At 44.2% G+C, this 14,633-nt stretch overlaps 1 protein-coding gene across 1 annotated transcript in view; it reads left to right on the forward strand.

The window, feature by feature from the left end:
• Positions 1–14,071, forward strand: part of cpne4a (copine IVa) — a gene marked incomplete at both ends in the record, with an annotated part of 71,335 nt that extends 57,264 nt beyond the window's left edge. Inside the window, 5 exons of the mRNA XM_080857447.1 lie at positions 891–945; positions 1,306–1,357; positions 6,817–6,950; positions 12,067–12,303; positions 13,940–14,071. Of these exons, the coding sequence (XP_080713573.1) occupies positions 891–945; positions 1,306–1,357; positions 6,817–6,950; positions 12,067–12,303; positions 13,940–14,071 (610 nt within the window). The remainder of the gene's footprint in view (positions 1–890; positions 946–1,305; positions 1,358–6,816; positions 6,951–12,066; positions 12,304–13,939) is intronic.
• Positions 14,072–14,633: the final 562 nt, after the last annotated feature.

A 14,633-nucleotide genomic window follows, 5' to 3' on the forward strand; every position in this document is an offset into this window, starting at 1 on the left:
AGCTATTGTGTCAGATCAATAAACTAGAACTAGCACCATTAGCTTTGATAGCAAATAATCAAGTGATTTCCTTTGTTTTCAGGATATGCAAAGAAATATTTGTTTCCCCCCTTTTCTGTTATCCTTACATCCCATACCCTGACTGCTGACCCTGAAAACTCTATTGATCATTCTAGATTAATCCTGGCACTCCAACCTTGTGAAACAGCTATATGTAGGATGTCAATAACCTTAACCTAGTGAGTCTTAGTTCAGTGCTAAGTTGAAATTCTGCCAATGAGAAAGAGCTTTAATAATTATTAAATAAATACAGTTATTTCACTCTGTTGTTCAACGTTCCGTGTGATGCTGTATAGCTTTGAAAAAAAACCTGTCTTCCCGCTTTTTTTGAAAGGCAGTGGCATTCTCTAGGGCCTAGGGCCTACATACATGTCACATTCACTAAGGCCTACATACAGGCTACATCACCACTTCCACTCTGACACAAGAGCAGTCTCTCTAACTATTGATAGGTCACCCAAGTCTGTGTGAAGAAATAGTGTGAAAACATAGCTCTTCCTGGACAGACTCCTGCGAGGCTGTAGGCATATTGGTGTCTGAGACCATTAAAAGTAGGGCACAGAGCACTCTCCTCTGAAGTTCGTAATGTTTCATGCTTTGTTTGAAACCCCCCGAGTCATCCTGATGCATTGAAATGCTATACCTGTAGAAGAATAGATGGAGATAGCACAAGCCCTGGATGCTCAAGGCAGTAGCAGAAGCAATTATGTAAATACATCGCAAATACAAATGGGTCTCAAACTTAAAATGCTGGTAAGGAACTCTAAATCTTTTGGATGGTTACAGTTGGCAGTTCTGTGCTAATCCATGTTTGCTCTTTCTCACTCCAGTGACAAAATGTTTCCTGCTTTTGGCTTTGGGGCTCGGATACCTCCAGACTTTAAGGTAATTTGTGGAGACCCAGTTGAAGTGTTAGTGCCCAGTGCCATTTAAGATCGGTTTGGTGTGTCAGTGATAATTACTAAAGTCTCAGCTGATGTTAACACTCTGTACTGCCAGTGGAAAATGGGCTTATATTCCATTTGGTCAACACATTGTATCAGATATGCTGGTCGTAGACACGTCCTTTGCAGGAGCTTCGCAGGCCCTTTCTGGGAGTTATGAGGGCACATTATTGTCTGACATGCTTCCTGTAAATAGGCAGTAGGCTGAAGTGCCTTTGTCTTTGCCCCTCAGTGAGGTTGTGACATGTTTGCCCTTGGTGTAATTAGATATGGTCTCTCATCAAGTGCTATCTTTTTTTAGGTCTCCCATGATTTCGCTGTGAATTTTAATGAGGACAACCCAGAATGCGCAGGTATGACTTTCTACTTTACCTCACAATCAACCATATGGTTCATGTGCTATATTTAAATCTGTTGCTATTTTGTGGCTTATCTCCCCCTAATGTCTAGGAACACACATGATTTGGGCTGGCGATACGCGTGTGAGATGTCAGTTAGGATAATGACAGGGGTGCAATAAGCACATAATTGCATGCCTGGTACATTTAAATACTATGCCAGCTAGTTTGCACACTCAAATTATCTTGCATTCATCTCCAAAAACCCAAGATCACTATGTTCTTACCATGTTCTGTAAATAAAATGTCTTCAATGGGCTGTCAGACTGAAATATGCATACGAAGAATTCTTCCTGAAATAGGGAATCAATGTAAATCTGAACCAGAGCAGTAGCAATGTAAGTCATTAACAATTCACTTTGGTGTTATTCACATCTCACAGACATATACAGATGATTTTTTTTTGAGAGAAGTGTAAGACAAGAGGAGGTGAAGAATGATTGTGCATGCGTGATGACAGATATGATTTGAGAATATCTAATTCTCTACAGTTATGTAGATAAAGGATTACCGGTATATACATTCAAATTCTGTTAGAGACAGAAGTGAAACAATGCTTCTTCACTGCATTCTACTGTTAGTCATCCAGACAGCTTCCCTCAAAAGTAAAGTACCAAAAACTTTAAAAGTAGACAGCAGAGCTCCTCTCTGTGCTATTACTGTACCTGTTCCTTAAATACATATGGAGTAAATATGTAAACAATAGTTATATACAACATGTAACATATGCACTTACATTTTCATGTGGGGATACAGCCTACAGTAGTACGTTAATCTTCCTATTTTCCATCACTGTCAGACCCGTCTGTCTATCTAGAGGAACACATTGATATCCGCTTCACCTCTCAGTTCAATTGATGTCACTCGATTCGCTCAGCTATTTTTGGGCCTGCCCTCGATCGGCGCTGGCAGCAAGCACCCCAGAGTGGCGCCCTGAATGGGCCCAGAGCCTCCAGGTTCTGGAGTCTGCACCCAGTCTGCCTCGGCTTGCATGCCCTGCCAGAAATAGCTGGTGGCCACCCGCCTCAACTGTCTAAATGTCTGCCAAGCTCTCCAGGCAGGGGGTATACCTTTTTTTGCCCCTACGGATCATCTCTGCCAGGCCATGCCACTGAACGACAGAATAGTAAAGAACAACGGAATGGTGACTGATTTAAAAAAAATCACCTCATTGCTTGGTTTGGTTATTGTGTTTAGCTCTCTGTCTTACTTATAGAGGGATTTTTCTTCTCATGGGTATTTTGACAAAGGCGCTTCAAAGGACATTGTTAACACCAGGAGCAAGCCTGTGGTGATAGTGGGGGAAAACTCTCTTTTTAAGGAGTGAGGACTGGAGTGGAATTTAAGAAAGGAAACTGCTCTGCTAGAGGCTAGCCCTATAGGAAACAGGGCGACAAAAAAGGAAGAGCACAGGTTAAGGCAGAGGAGTCAAGGGTAGAGGCCAAGCAGACACAGAGACCTCACCATATTGCGTCAGTGCCATCACAGGGTAATAAGCACAGCTAGGGGGCTGTTCCCCTCTGCAGAATGTGATCATTAGTAACAGTCCACACTGTCTAATTATCCACAGCCACGTGCAGGCATTCCCTTCCTAGACATCTGCTGATTACGCACTGTATTTACTCTGAGTGCACCAACACCAATCTGGACCTCCCTCGTGGGTACAAGAAAAACACATGGTCCATGTTAACACTGCTGCATTCTGTCAGGTGGAAGCATGTTATGATTTACATTACAATCGTGGTTGTTTTTGTCCCGTCTTTTTGACTCATCCTTGAAACTTGAGTATGTCGCACCCGATTTGTGCACCAGGGAGAGACTATAGGTAGATTGCAGCGGAAGTGTGTGAGTGTGTGTCTGTGTGGGCATGTGCGTATGTGTATGTGTGTGTGTGTGTGTGTGTGTGTGTGTGTGTGTGTGTCTGTGTGTCTGCGTGAACATGTGCGTATGTGTGTGAGAGAGAGAGGGAGAAAGAGAGAAAGAGGTGTGAGAGAGAGGAAGAGAACGAGAGAGAGAGAGAGAGAAAGAAAGAGAGAGAGCGCGAGAGGGAACAAGAGAGAGAACAAATCTGTTAGTCTTGGAGGGTCCTCAGTCAGCACTTTGATAGTCTTTGAATCAGACTCACTGGAGCGATCACGCTTCCTGACCCATGTAGATACCGCACATGTTCACTCTGCTATCACGAGGCACAGCACTAGTTCCCCTGAAGAGCTTATGTGTGACCAAGAGTTTGCAAGCCAATAATGGGCCAATAATTATTACCCTGCTGCACAGCAGCGTGGACATACAGTGTTTTTTTCCCCGGCAATATCATATTTATATTTAGTCTTCGCCAATCCACATAAAACTTCTACTAATTGTAGATGATTCATGACATTTTGATCATGGGGACACTGCAACTTTTACTTGTCAATCACTTAAAGAATTTTTTTTTGCCAAAAAATACAAAATTGTTATGACAGGTTGGCATCTAGGGGATGCATTATCCTAGCTCATTACAATGTATTTGTGGAGTAGTATAACAATGTTAAATGCCAAAATATACCGCTTCAATAGCCTATATATAGTGATATAAATGATCCAAGTGCATTACATGTAGGATGCTGCATCACTTCCACAATTTTTGAATGCACACCTAATTATGAATTTCGTCAAAAGGGACAGCTGTACAATGCCGCGAGTTCGGCTCTTAACGCAATTGTGGACTTTGAAATCGCAAACTTTCCGAACGTAATCGGAACCATTGATTGCACCCACGTCCATATATATTGTAGTGAACCCATGTCCCTTGTAGAAATTATTTATCTCGCCATGTACACATCTATATTGTTATAATAGACAGTTTATGCATTAATGCCACCAATAGCATATTCTTTATAATCGTGTTCTTTTAAACATCTCGCTGTAGGTGATGGCGGGCAGAACAACAATATAGCAGCGCACACATTGAATCAGGTTCAGTGATTGAGCGTACGTGAACCAATATATCTATCTCCACTTCGCTGAAGCTTCATTTTCTCTTCCTAAATAAATACCACGGAAAATGCGCAAAAACACCGTGCGTTAATGTGCGAATGCAGTTTAAGCAGCGGTCGCAATGTTAGTAAATCAGGCCCTATATAGGGCGGAGTAAACACAGTTTGCCCAGCGCAGATCTGGTTTGATAAATACCACGGGAAATGCGCAAAAACACCGTGCGTGAATTTGCGAACGCAGATTAAGCAGCACTCGCATATTAGTAAATCAGGCCCTTGGTCTTTCCCTCAGAATATTCACAAAAATCGTACCTTTTCATCGAAGTAAAATTCTTAATTTTTTTGACATTACAAAAAATATTTTTCTCCAAAACATGGGTGCCACAATTATTGGCACCCCTAGAAAATCCTATAATTAAAATCTTACTGAAGTATATTACCAGTCATGTTTTACATTTTTGAGTTCACCTGTTTCATTAGGAACTCTTAAGTGGTCAACCATGGCTTCCTGCTTCACAGAGGTATAAATATGAGGTGACACAGGCCAAATACCCTAAGTCATTCATTAAGATGGGAAAGACAAAATAACTCAGTGTCAAAGTGCGACAAAAAGTTGTTGAGCTGCTGAAATCTGGATTTAGGGAAATAAGAAAATATCTAAACAGTTGGAAAATACCCACTTCAGGGTAATAGTTAAGAAGTTAAAAGCGACCGGAGATGTAAGGAATCAGCCTGGAAGAGGACCTATCTGTAAATTGACCCCACGCACAGTGAGGAGGATGGTTCGACTGGTAAAAGAATCTTCAAGGATCATAGCTGGATAATTGCAGAGGTTAGTTAAGTCCTGGGGTCAGAAAGTCTCCAGAACTACCATCAGACTGCACCTACATCACCACAAGTTGTTTTTGAGGGTTATCAGAAAAAACCCTCTGCTGTCAATCAACAACAAACTAAAGTGCATACAGTTTGCCAAATGTAAGTCAGACTTTTATGTTAGAGTTATATGGTCAGATGAGACCAAAATAAGGCTTCTTGGCAACAAACATCAAAGGTGGGTTTGGCATAGACAGAAAGAAAGCCATACAGAAGAGCACCCATACCCACTTTGAAGTATGGTGGTGGATCTCTGATGTTGTGGGGCTGTTTTTCTTCCAAAGGCCCTGGACATCTTGTTAGGATACATGGTATCATGTACTCCATCAAATACCAGCAGATATTAAATAAAAACCTAACAGCCCCCCTCTAGTAAGCTTAAAATGGCCGTGGCTGGACCTCCCAGCAGGACAATGATCCGAAGCACACCTCAAAATCAACACAAAAATGGTTCACCGACAGCACAATAAAGGTTTTGCCATGGCCATCACAGTCCCCAGACCTAAACCCCATAGAAAATCTATGGAAAGAGCTGAAGCCGAATCTGCAAATGTGTTGACCTCGAAATCTGAAGGATCTGCAGAGATACTGTATTTAGCAATGGTCTCAGGTCTGTGCCATGTGTTCACCAACCTCATCACGCATTATAGGAGAAGACTTGGAGCTGTTATCTTGGCAAAGAGAGGCTGCTCAAAACATTAAATTAAGGGGTGCAAATAATTGTGGCACACCTGTTTAGGAGAATAGTATTTATTTAAAATGTTTTCTTTCAATAATTTTATTTCAATGAAAAGGTAAGATTTTTGTGAATATTTTGAGTGAAAGACCAAGAGGATAAACAGCAAACAAATATTTTTTCATAGCCTGTTTTGGTCACATTCACTTAGGGTGCCAATAATTGCGGAGGGCACTGTATGATACTGCAGGTATTTAAGGTAAATACATCAATTATCAAATATGAATACAGCAAGTATTTAAATATATCTGTAAATCCCTCTGTTGTCTTTGTATTGCAATTCATGATACTGACAGACAGATCATATCTCAATGTCAGCCTTTACAGATTTAAATTTCATGTACTGTATATATAAATATTATTTTATATATTTTAAAATACAGTTTTTATTTCTAAGTTCTTACTTCATGTGGTAGTCTGATTACGCACTGCTGTGTGGTACGTCTAGTTAAACGAAGCACTCAGTGACCCGACGGAGGGCCTTAATCTGACCCCAAATAAACAAATCCGTTCAGTCAGAAAATAGTATTATTGCTGCTGCACTGCATGTGATGGAGTGATGAAGCATAATTGGGAGTATGTGTTTCTCACATCTCAGATGTGTTGCCCAGCCATGTTTGTATTCGTAAGATGTGTGAAATTGGTGTCACGCCTCAAAGCACAGCGAGGGGGTCTGAATGTCTGCCAATGTGAACAGAGCATATTCTAATATCAACTGAGTGTTTAACTGACTCAGCTTTTTGTAACCCACAGGATGGATTTTCAATCCATGAGTGCACTACAGTATCAAGGTGTCCATTGTCATAATATTTCTCTGGTCTGGACTCCAGGTATACAGGGTGTGGTGGAAGCCTACCAGAACTGCCTTCCCAAGATTCAGCTGTACGGGCCCACTAACATCGCTCCAATCATACAGAAAGTAGCCAACTCTGCCTCTGAGGAGATGCACACCAAAGAGGCCATGGTAAATATGGGACATGCGCAAACTTTGTTGCATGTACGGTTCATTTGAGAACTACAGTGTTAATAAGCATGTTGGAAAAATATGGAGTTAGATTAGTTTCATAATTCACAAACAAACGAAACGCGATTCAAACTAACGAAACGCGAGTCACAAACAAACGAAACACAATTTGTTTGTACATAAATGCGTAGAGCGCGCACTGGGCAGAGCTTGTGCAAGCGCTCCTCCTCCGCTGATGCGAAAGGAGGGGGCGAGAATACAGCCAACTCAATGACCTGGTTACGAAACAGAGTTGTCACTACTTTGGGTGTATATGCTGCGTTAGGCCGCTGTCCCCGGCAATCGAAAACTGAATGCACGATGGGCTGACAGACAGCACTTGCATGTCACCAGCGCGCTTGGCTGACACCAGTGCCAGGAGCAGCGCGGTTTTCAAAGAAGCCAACTTTAAGTCCACCGTTTCTAGGGGCTCGAACGGAGGACCTGTGAGTGCCCGTAACACCACTAGCAAATCCCAAGAAGGCAATAGGTGCCTGACAGGCACTCTAAGACGCCTTATTCCAGCCATAAAGCGCGAAGCCAATGGATGATTACCTGGAGATTTGCCGTTAATGCCAATATGGCAGGCGGAAATAGCTGCTAAATACACTTTGATAGTAGAAGCCGCTTTTCCTTCATCAAATAATTGTTGCAAGAATTCCAAGATGATGCCCAAGGCGCAATCAATAGGGTCGTGCTGACGTGCAGCGCACCATCTCTCGAACATGCTCCACTTGAGCGTATACAGAGATCAGGTAGACGTCGCCCGAGCGCTCTGTATAGTATTCTCCACTGAATCCGACAGGCCTGACGCTAAGAGCCTGTTCCTCTCAGGAGCCAGGCCCTGAGCTGCTATAGCTCTGGCCTGGGGTGCCAAACCATCCCGTGAGCCTGTGAGAGGAGATCCCTGCGCAGAGGGAGCTCCCACGGAGGCTGCACTGACAATCTGATTAGATCCGCCAACCATGGCTGACTGGGCCAATGGGGCGCAACTAATATCAGCTCCAAACCCTCCTCCTCCACTCTGCGGATTACCTGATGTAGTAGAGGAATCGGAGGGAATGCGTAAAGACGCATGTTGGGCCATTGCTGGCTCAGCGCGTCTACGCCTAATGGAGGGTTGTCGCCTCCCAGCTAAACCACAGAGGGCAGCAGGCGTTTTCCCTGTTCGCGAACAGATCCACCTGTGCCCTGTAAAACCGAAGCCAAATCTGGTCGATCACCTGACGGTGAAGGCACCAGTTTGCTGCTTGAGGGTTGCCCCTCGACAGAAGGTCGGCTTCGTAATTGAGATGACCTGGTATATGCACTGCTCTGAGAGAGCGAATGCGCTTCGCTGCCCACAGGAGCAGTCGGCTCGCCCAATGATAAAGCGCAGGGGAGCGCACCCCTCCTTGGCGATTTATGTAGGCCATGGCGGACATGTTGTCTGTTCTGACAAGAACATGACGCCCGCTTAGAATGTGAATGAAATGCCGAAGCGCTAGGAAAATCGTTCGCAGTTCCAACATATTTATATGTGACGCGGCTTGCGTTGATGACCAGAGCCCGTTCACAGAATATCCCTCGCATATCGCACCCCAGCCTGTAGTGGAGGCGTCTGTGGTGACGATAACGCGGCTCACCACTGCACCCAGCGGAGCCACTGCCGAGAGGAAACGTGGGCATCGCCATACGGCCAAGGCCTGCCAGCATCTGCGATCCACCGTGATCAAGCGAAACTTGTCTCTGGCGGAGTCGAGCTTCAATGACAGATACCACGCCTGGAATGGGCGCGCCTGAAGCATCCCGAGGGGGCGTGCCACTGCTGCGGCTGCCATCAACCCCAAGAGCTTCTGACAGTGAAGGGATGAGACCTTCTGTCCTAGTCTGAACAGCTGCACGCATTCCCTGATAGCATCGAATGCGAATCTCAGATACTTGCGGTGTCAGGGATGAATCGGAACATGGAAGTACGCATCCTTGAGCTCTAACGTGATCAGCCAATCGCTCGGCTTTATGAACTGAATCAGCTGACGTGGAGTCAACATTTTGAACTTCAGCAGCATGAGAGACTTGTTCAGTATGCGTAGATCTAATATAGGGCGATAATTCCCGTCCTTCTTGGGGACGAGGAAATACTTGCTGTAATGGCCTGAGTTTGCATTCTCTGGCGACACTACGCTTATAGCCCTTTTCACGAGTAACGCATCTATCTCCTGTTGAAGGAAATGTGCGCGAGCTCGCGGCACCCTTGATTGAATTACACTCGTAAACCTGGGCGGAGGCCTGGCGAATTGAAGAGTGTAACCCCTTGAAATCGTTCTCAGCACCCAGGGCGAGACTGCGCATGCGCGCCAGCTCAAAACGCAGTCTGCCAGCCTGGGGCTTATATTGAATTTGTCGGTTACTAAGCCGCTCATCACCAATCTGTCTAAACCTTGGGTCACCATAGTACTCTCCGTCCAACAATGCAGAACGCAGGCTGGGCGGAGGGGGGAGGGGGAGACCAAGCCGGCTCGCCGCCCTCACCGCTACCTCGTGTAGCTGGTGACCCAGGTTCCGGGAGAGTGCCGTAGGCTTCGTAGCCCGCGGCGCGTCACCCATCACCACGTCTGTGTCCTCGAACAAATCCTCCAACAGACTCTTTCCTCCGGCGTCGACGTCCAACTCGTCGAGCTGAACGTCGAGCTCAGATAGCGGCTCGGCGGCCTCCGCAGTCACCGCGACTGGGGCCACTGTGCGCACTGGGGAAGAGCAGGAGGACCCAGCGGCTACCCGAAGGAAACCGCCAGGCCCACTGCTGCTCCCAGAGTGACGGGAGCCTTGTCCGTCCGGGGACCCCCGGACGCAGGTCCTCTCTCTCCCATAGAGAGAGGCGCCTCGTGACTCGTGCCGTCGTCATTGCGGCACAGAGCGCACAAGCAGGAAAGTGAAAGTCCTCTCTATGGCAGGTGGTGTAGACACACACACTCTGCAATTAACCTCTGCATATAACCCATCCAGGGAAGTGACACACAGGTAATTTTTCGAGCACTTTGACATATATTCGATTCAAACACCTAATTTTTGCTTTTTAATTTTTAACTAGGTGGCGCTATACATGTAATGACTGGTTATGGTATGGGTTTACATGGCCCCTTGACACAAACATACAAGAACAATTTGGCCCTCCAAGGCCCTACAGTTCTGGGGATGTTCGAAGAAAACTGTGTCGCGCCACCTACAGGCCAGTTGGTGTATAATCATATAAATCAATTTATTGCATGCCCCCCCGTGAACGGAATTTCACGAAACTTAACGTGCAGTCAGAAGGTGTCATTATTATCCCACACCTCCGATTTTGTGCAGTTCTGACCTTGTTAACTTACAATTAAAATGTTTTACAACACTCCATTTTTGCTTTTTCATTTGTAACTAGGTGGCGCTATACATGAAATAAGTGGTAGTGGAATGGTTGACGTGGCCTCTTAAGACCAACATACAAAAAAAATGTGGTCCTCCTAAGCCCTACGGTTTTCGACTTATTCACAGAAAACTGAATCGCCCCACCCGCTTTGAAAGGGGTCCAGTCCGACGGTAGCCTGGATACCAGCCCAAACCCCGCCCACAAAATTGTTGGTCAGGGAGATTTGGTCTGGCTCTGGGCTAATTGGGTTGGTTCGTTGAAACACGCCCCATAATCACAGCCCAAAGGTTCGGTATCAGACTCATATTCTGACTAGAATCATGAGTATGACATCGTCAGGCTAGTCCGACGGGGTGCAACGGATCAAAACGAAAATCAGTGGTTCCACGCTAATCTAGTAAGGCTACATGCCCACCAAATTTCGTGCACCCCGGTGTTTCAGTGTCCCGGAAATCGTTGACAGAAAATCGGCAAACAGAAAAAGAAAAAAAAACAAAAAACAGAAAAAACTCTGACTAAACAAAAACTCTCTATAAACACAAGAAATCTTACGTTCCCTACGAATCACCCACACTGGATCCTCCTCCCCATCCAATAATTTATAATTGTAGGTAAACATTTACCTAAAAAAACTTTGTAAGCTTTACGTAATATATTATAGTAAAGGACATTTGGAAAATATGTGTAATTGAAGGTCAATATTTACCTAAAAAATCTTTGTAAGCTTTACGTGACATTGTGTCGCTCTCATTGGGATAGAATGGAAGCGACTTGTCGCCTGCTGAGGAAAAAGTCGTCTCTGCTGCCTGCCGAAAGTTGGGGATTTTTTTTTTAGCTTTACGTGATATATTGTAGTAAATGATATTTGGGGAATCGGTGAAATCTCAAAAAGGTTGTAACTTTTGTGTCTTTTTATCAATTTTTCTATTTTCACCTCTTATTCCAGTGACACAAGAAAGCCTCACCTTGACTTGTAGGCGACCGATGGCTTTGCTCAGTCTGAACATCACAAACATGAGTTTCTGACTCACGGGCTTCCTGCAGCATGGACACGTTTCCTGTCTGTGCAGCAAAAGGAAGTACAAATGTCTCGATTCCCCAAATATCCTTAACTACAATATATCACGTAAAGCTAAAAAAAAAAAAATCCCCAACTTTCAGCAGGCAGCAGAAACGACTTTTTCCTCAGCAGGCGACAACAGGCGACAAGTCGCCTCCATTCTATCCCAATGAGAGCGACACGATGTCGCGTCCCGTGGGCATCCACCGTAAATACGTTTGTGATACATGAAATACATTTGTGAATCGCGTTTTGTTTGTTTGAATCGCGTTTCGTTTGTTTGTGACTCACGTTTCGTTTGTTTGAATTGCGTTTCGTTTGTTTGTGAATTATGAAACTAATCTAACTCCATAGAAAAATGCTTCAGATACACAAATAATCCAACTGCATGGAAATAGAAGGGTCAATATGTAAATAACATGTCTGATACCATAACCTAGGCTGACCTCAGGACCCACCTGCATCAGCTCTGTGTCGAGCACAGAATCTGCAGGGAAAGTGTTGTGTGTGATTACTGGCTTATGGTCATTTATAGTCCCCTGGAAGTGGTGTTAGCTGTTCACTCACATCCTTGATTGCTAGATTCCTAGACATTCCTAAAATCTATGTTTTTGTGTTCTATCCTCCAGCAATACTTCATATTGCTGATTCTAACGGATGGGGTCATAACAGACATGGCTGACACCAGGGAGGCCATCGTTCACGCCTCACAGTTGCCCATGTCCATCATCATCGTTGGAGTGGGCAGTGCCGACTTCAGCGACATGCAGATGTTGGATGGGGACGACGGCATCCTCCGCTCGCCCAAGGGGGAGCCTGTGCTGCGGGACATTGTCCAGTTTGTACCCTTTCGCAACTTCAAACATGTAAGTGCCACCATATTGTTCTAAAACCTGTGGAATACAAACCCATTTCCATAATGAGAGCAAAGTCGCATCTTAACCTTGTATCTTTTTTTTTGTTTATATATACTCCAGAGTTATCACAACCACAGATGTCACTTGCAAGGCTCTGTGGTGAACTTCTTTGCTCCACTGATTTTTTTTTGTGCCGAATGCCTGCAGCTAGTAGGAAATAGTATTTCCTTTAGAAACCTTGCTAAAAACTGTTCAGGGAATACAGTTCAGGTTCTGGAGGCATGCCACTGAGGCAAGAGAGACAATTACTGTCTCCCATGTGTGTCTCCTTCCTTTCAAGATCTAGTCCTTCACAGGTGATTGGGACAGCTTTGCACCCTGCAGGAAGCTGAACTAACTCTATTAAAAACACCACATACCTCCAGCCCCCCTAATCAGAACATTGCTATGCACACAACTCCACCTGGACCCAAAGCAGAGTCTGAATTGCCTGTGAAGAGGCCACTTTTCTTCCTTAATTAATCCTCCAGCTCTCCGCCTTACTCTACACATTCTTTTGCTTCGCCTCAAGCTGTCTCTAATAACCGGTGGAGCTAACAGCTCCATTAATTACCACACATCCTCTTCATGTGCTGTGGAGAAAAACAATTAGCAGAGAAGGCATTTAGGATGGGGATTACAGTTAGAGATGGTAAGATTACAGTTTAAAGATTTTAAAAGAGAGATTTGGCATTTAGAAGTTCAGAGAAGTGGTGATGATGATTGTGATTCCACCTAGATGTCATGCTTATGAGAGTCTACAAAGTGAATAACAATCACAACTTAAAAAAAACGTCTCTTGAAAGCTTGTCTTATTAAGTCCTGCAACATCTTTGTGCTTACCCTGACATGATTTTGTATCCATACACAATTCTATCCCTTAATTGGCACATTGGGGAAACAGACATCCTTGTTCTCCCATCTCATGTGACGAGTGGGCTCTCCTTAGTAAGCCATGATGGCTTTAGGTCTTTAGCTGCCTGCAGGTGAGGTTGAGACACTGCTCTGTGTGGGGAGAACTATGTCTACAGCACAGGTTGGGGGTCCCACACACTCCTACAGTACAGACTGGGGGTTCCACACACTGCTCTAGGTGCATTTCAGTGGGTCTGGAGAGATGAACTTCCCACTTGCTGAAAATATTCACTCATCAAGCTGACATAGCATCGCAGCAATCGATTATGATGCAATGTCTTGAAATAGTTCATAGCATTTCACACACAGTATTTGAGAGGTAGGTGGGAACCTCACGTATTTCTGTGGCTTGATATGTTTCATCAGCTACTGTATAAGTGAGACAAAAAGAAGATGCACAAACAAAAGTGAAATAGGCAAGTTCTATGCAGATCAAGATGATGCCAGGTTTTTACAAATTGTTGGTGGATACATTGCACAAAATTTGCATTCATTTGTATGTGAGCTTCTTTGTATCATGCCCTGCGGTAGCTGAGGCAACACTACTGATTGGGATCTCTAATCTTCCTTTATGACAAGAAAAGAGCTTATGAAAAGATGTTCTGGTATACCTTGCACTTATAATGTGATGGGCCATCAGTCAAGCAGTCAGTCAAAATGAGCTCTCCAATTTCTCTCTTGTGTTTCCTAGGCTACTCCTGCTGCGCTCGCAAAAAGTGTCTTAGCTGAAGTGCCCAACCAGGTGGTGGACTACTACAACAGCAAGGGCATCAAACCCAAGTGCCCGAGCGAGTTTGAGTCTTCCAGGTCATTCGGCCATTAGGCCACACCGCCTAGTCTAGAACGTTGCTCAATGCGGAATTAAAGCACGTTACTGTAACTTAAATTATGAAAAAACAAACAACTTTTCCTTTTAATTGTTTTGCATGTGTAGCCCCTCGTGGCTTGCATCTGTGTTGCAATGGTAGAGTTAACTGCTGTGGAGAGAAGGAACAAACAAGGGAACGACCAAAAGGAATCACGTAATGAGCATGGTGACTGGGAGTCTACCAGTGATGTAATGTATTTGTTTTTATAAAGGTGTGTTGGAGTTTTGCTAAATTTCTTAATATTCTTACAGTAAAAAGCATTTTGGATCGCTGGGAATGGATGTGTCCATATTAGAGTTATCTGCATCTTCAAAAACAGACTTTTCTGCAGATACATGGCTGATGCATGAACTGGATTTTGCATGTTAAGGATAAAACAATCCTGTTTTTTTTGTTCAACCTCATGTTTGAATAGAATTTGTGTATTTGAGGCTCTTTACCTAGTTTGTAATGATGGCTATGCCATATGAAAGAATGTTAAGCACAACCCATTTTGAGCAAGATATATATATGAGT

This window comes from Sprattus sprattus (assembly GCF_963457725.1).
Source record: "Sprattus sprattus genome assembly, chromosome: 19".
In the NCBI taxonomy this organism is placed as follows: Eukaryota; Metazoa; Chordata; class Actinopteri; order Clupeiformes; family Clupeidae; genus Sprattus; species Sprattus sprattus.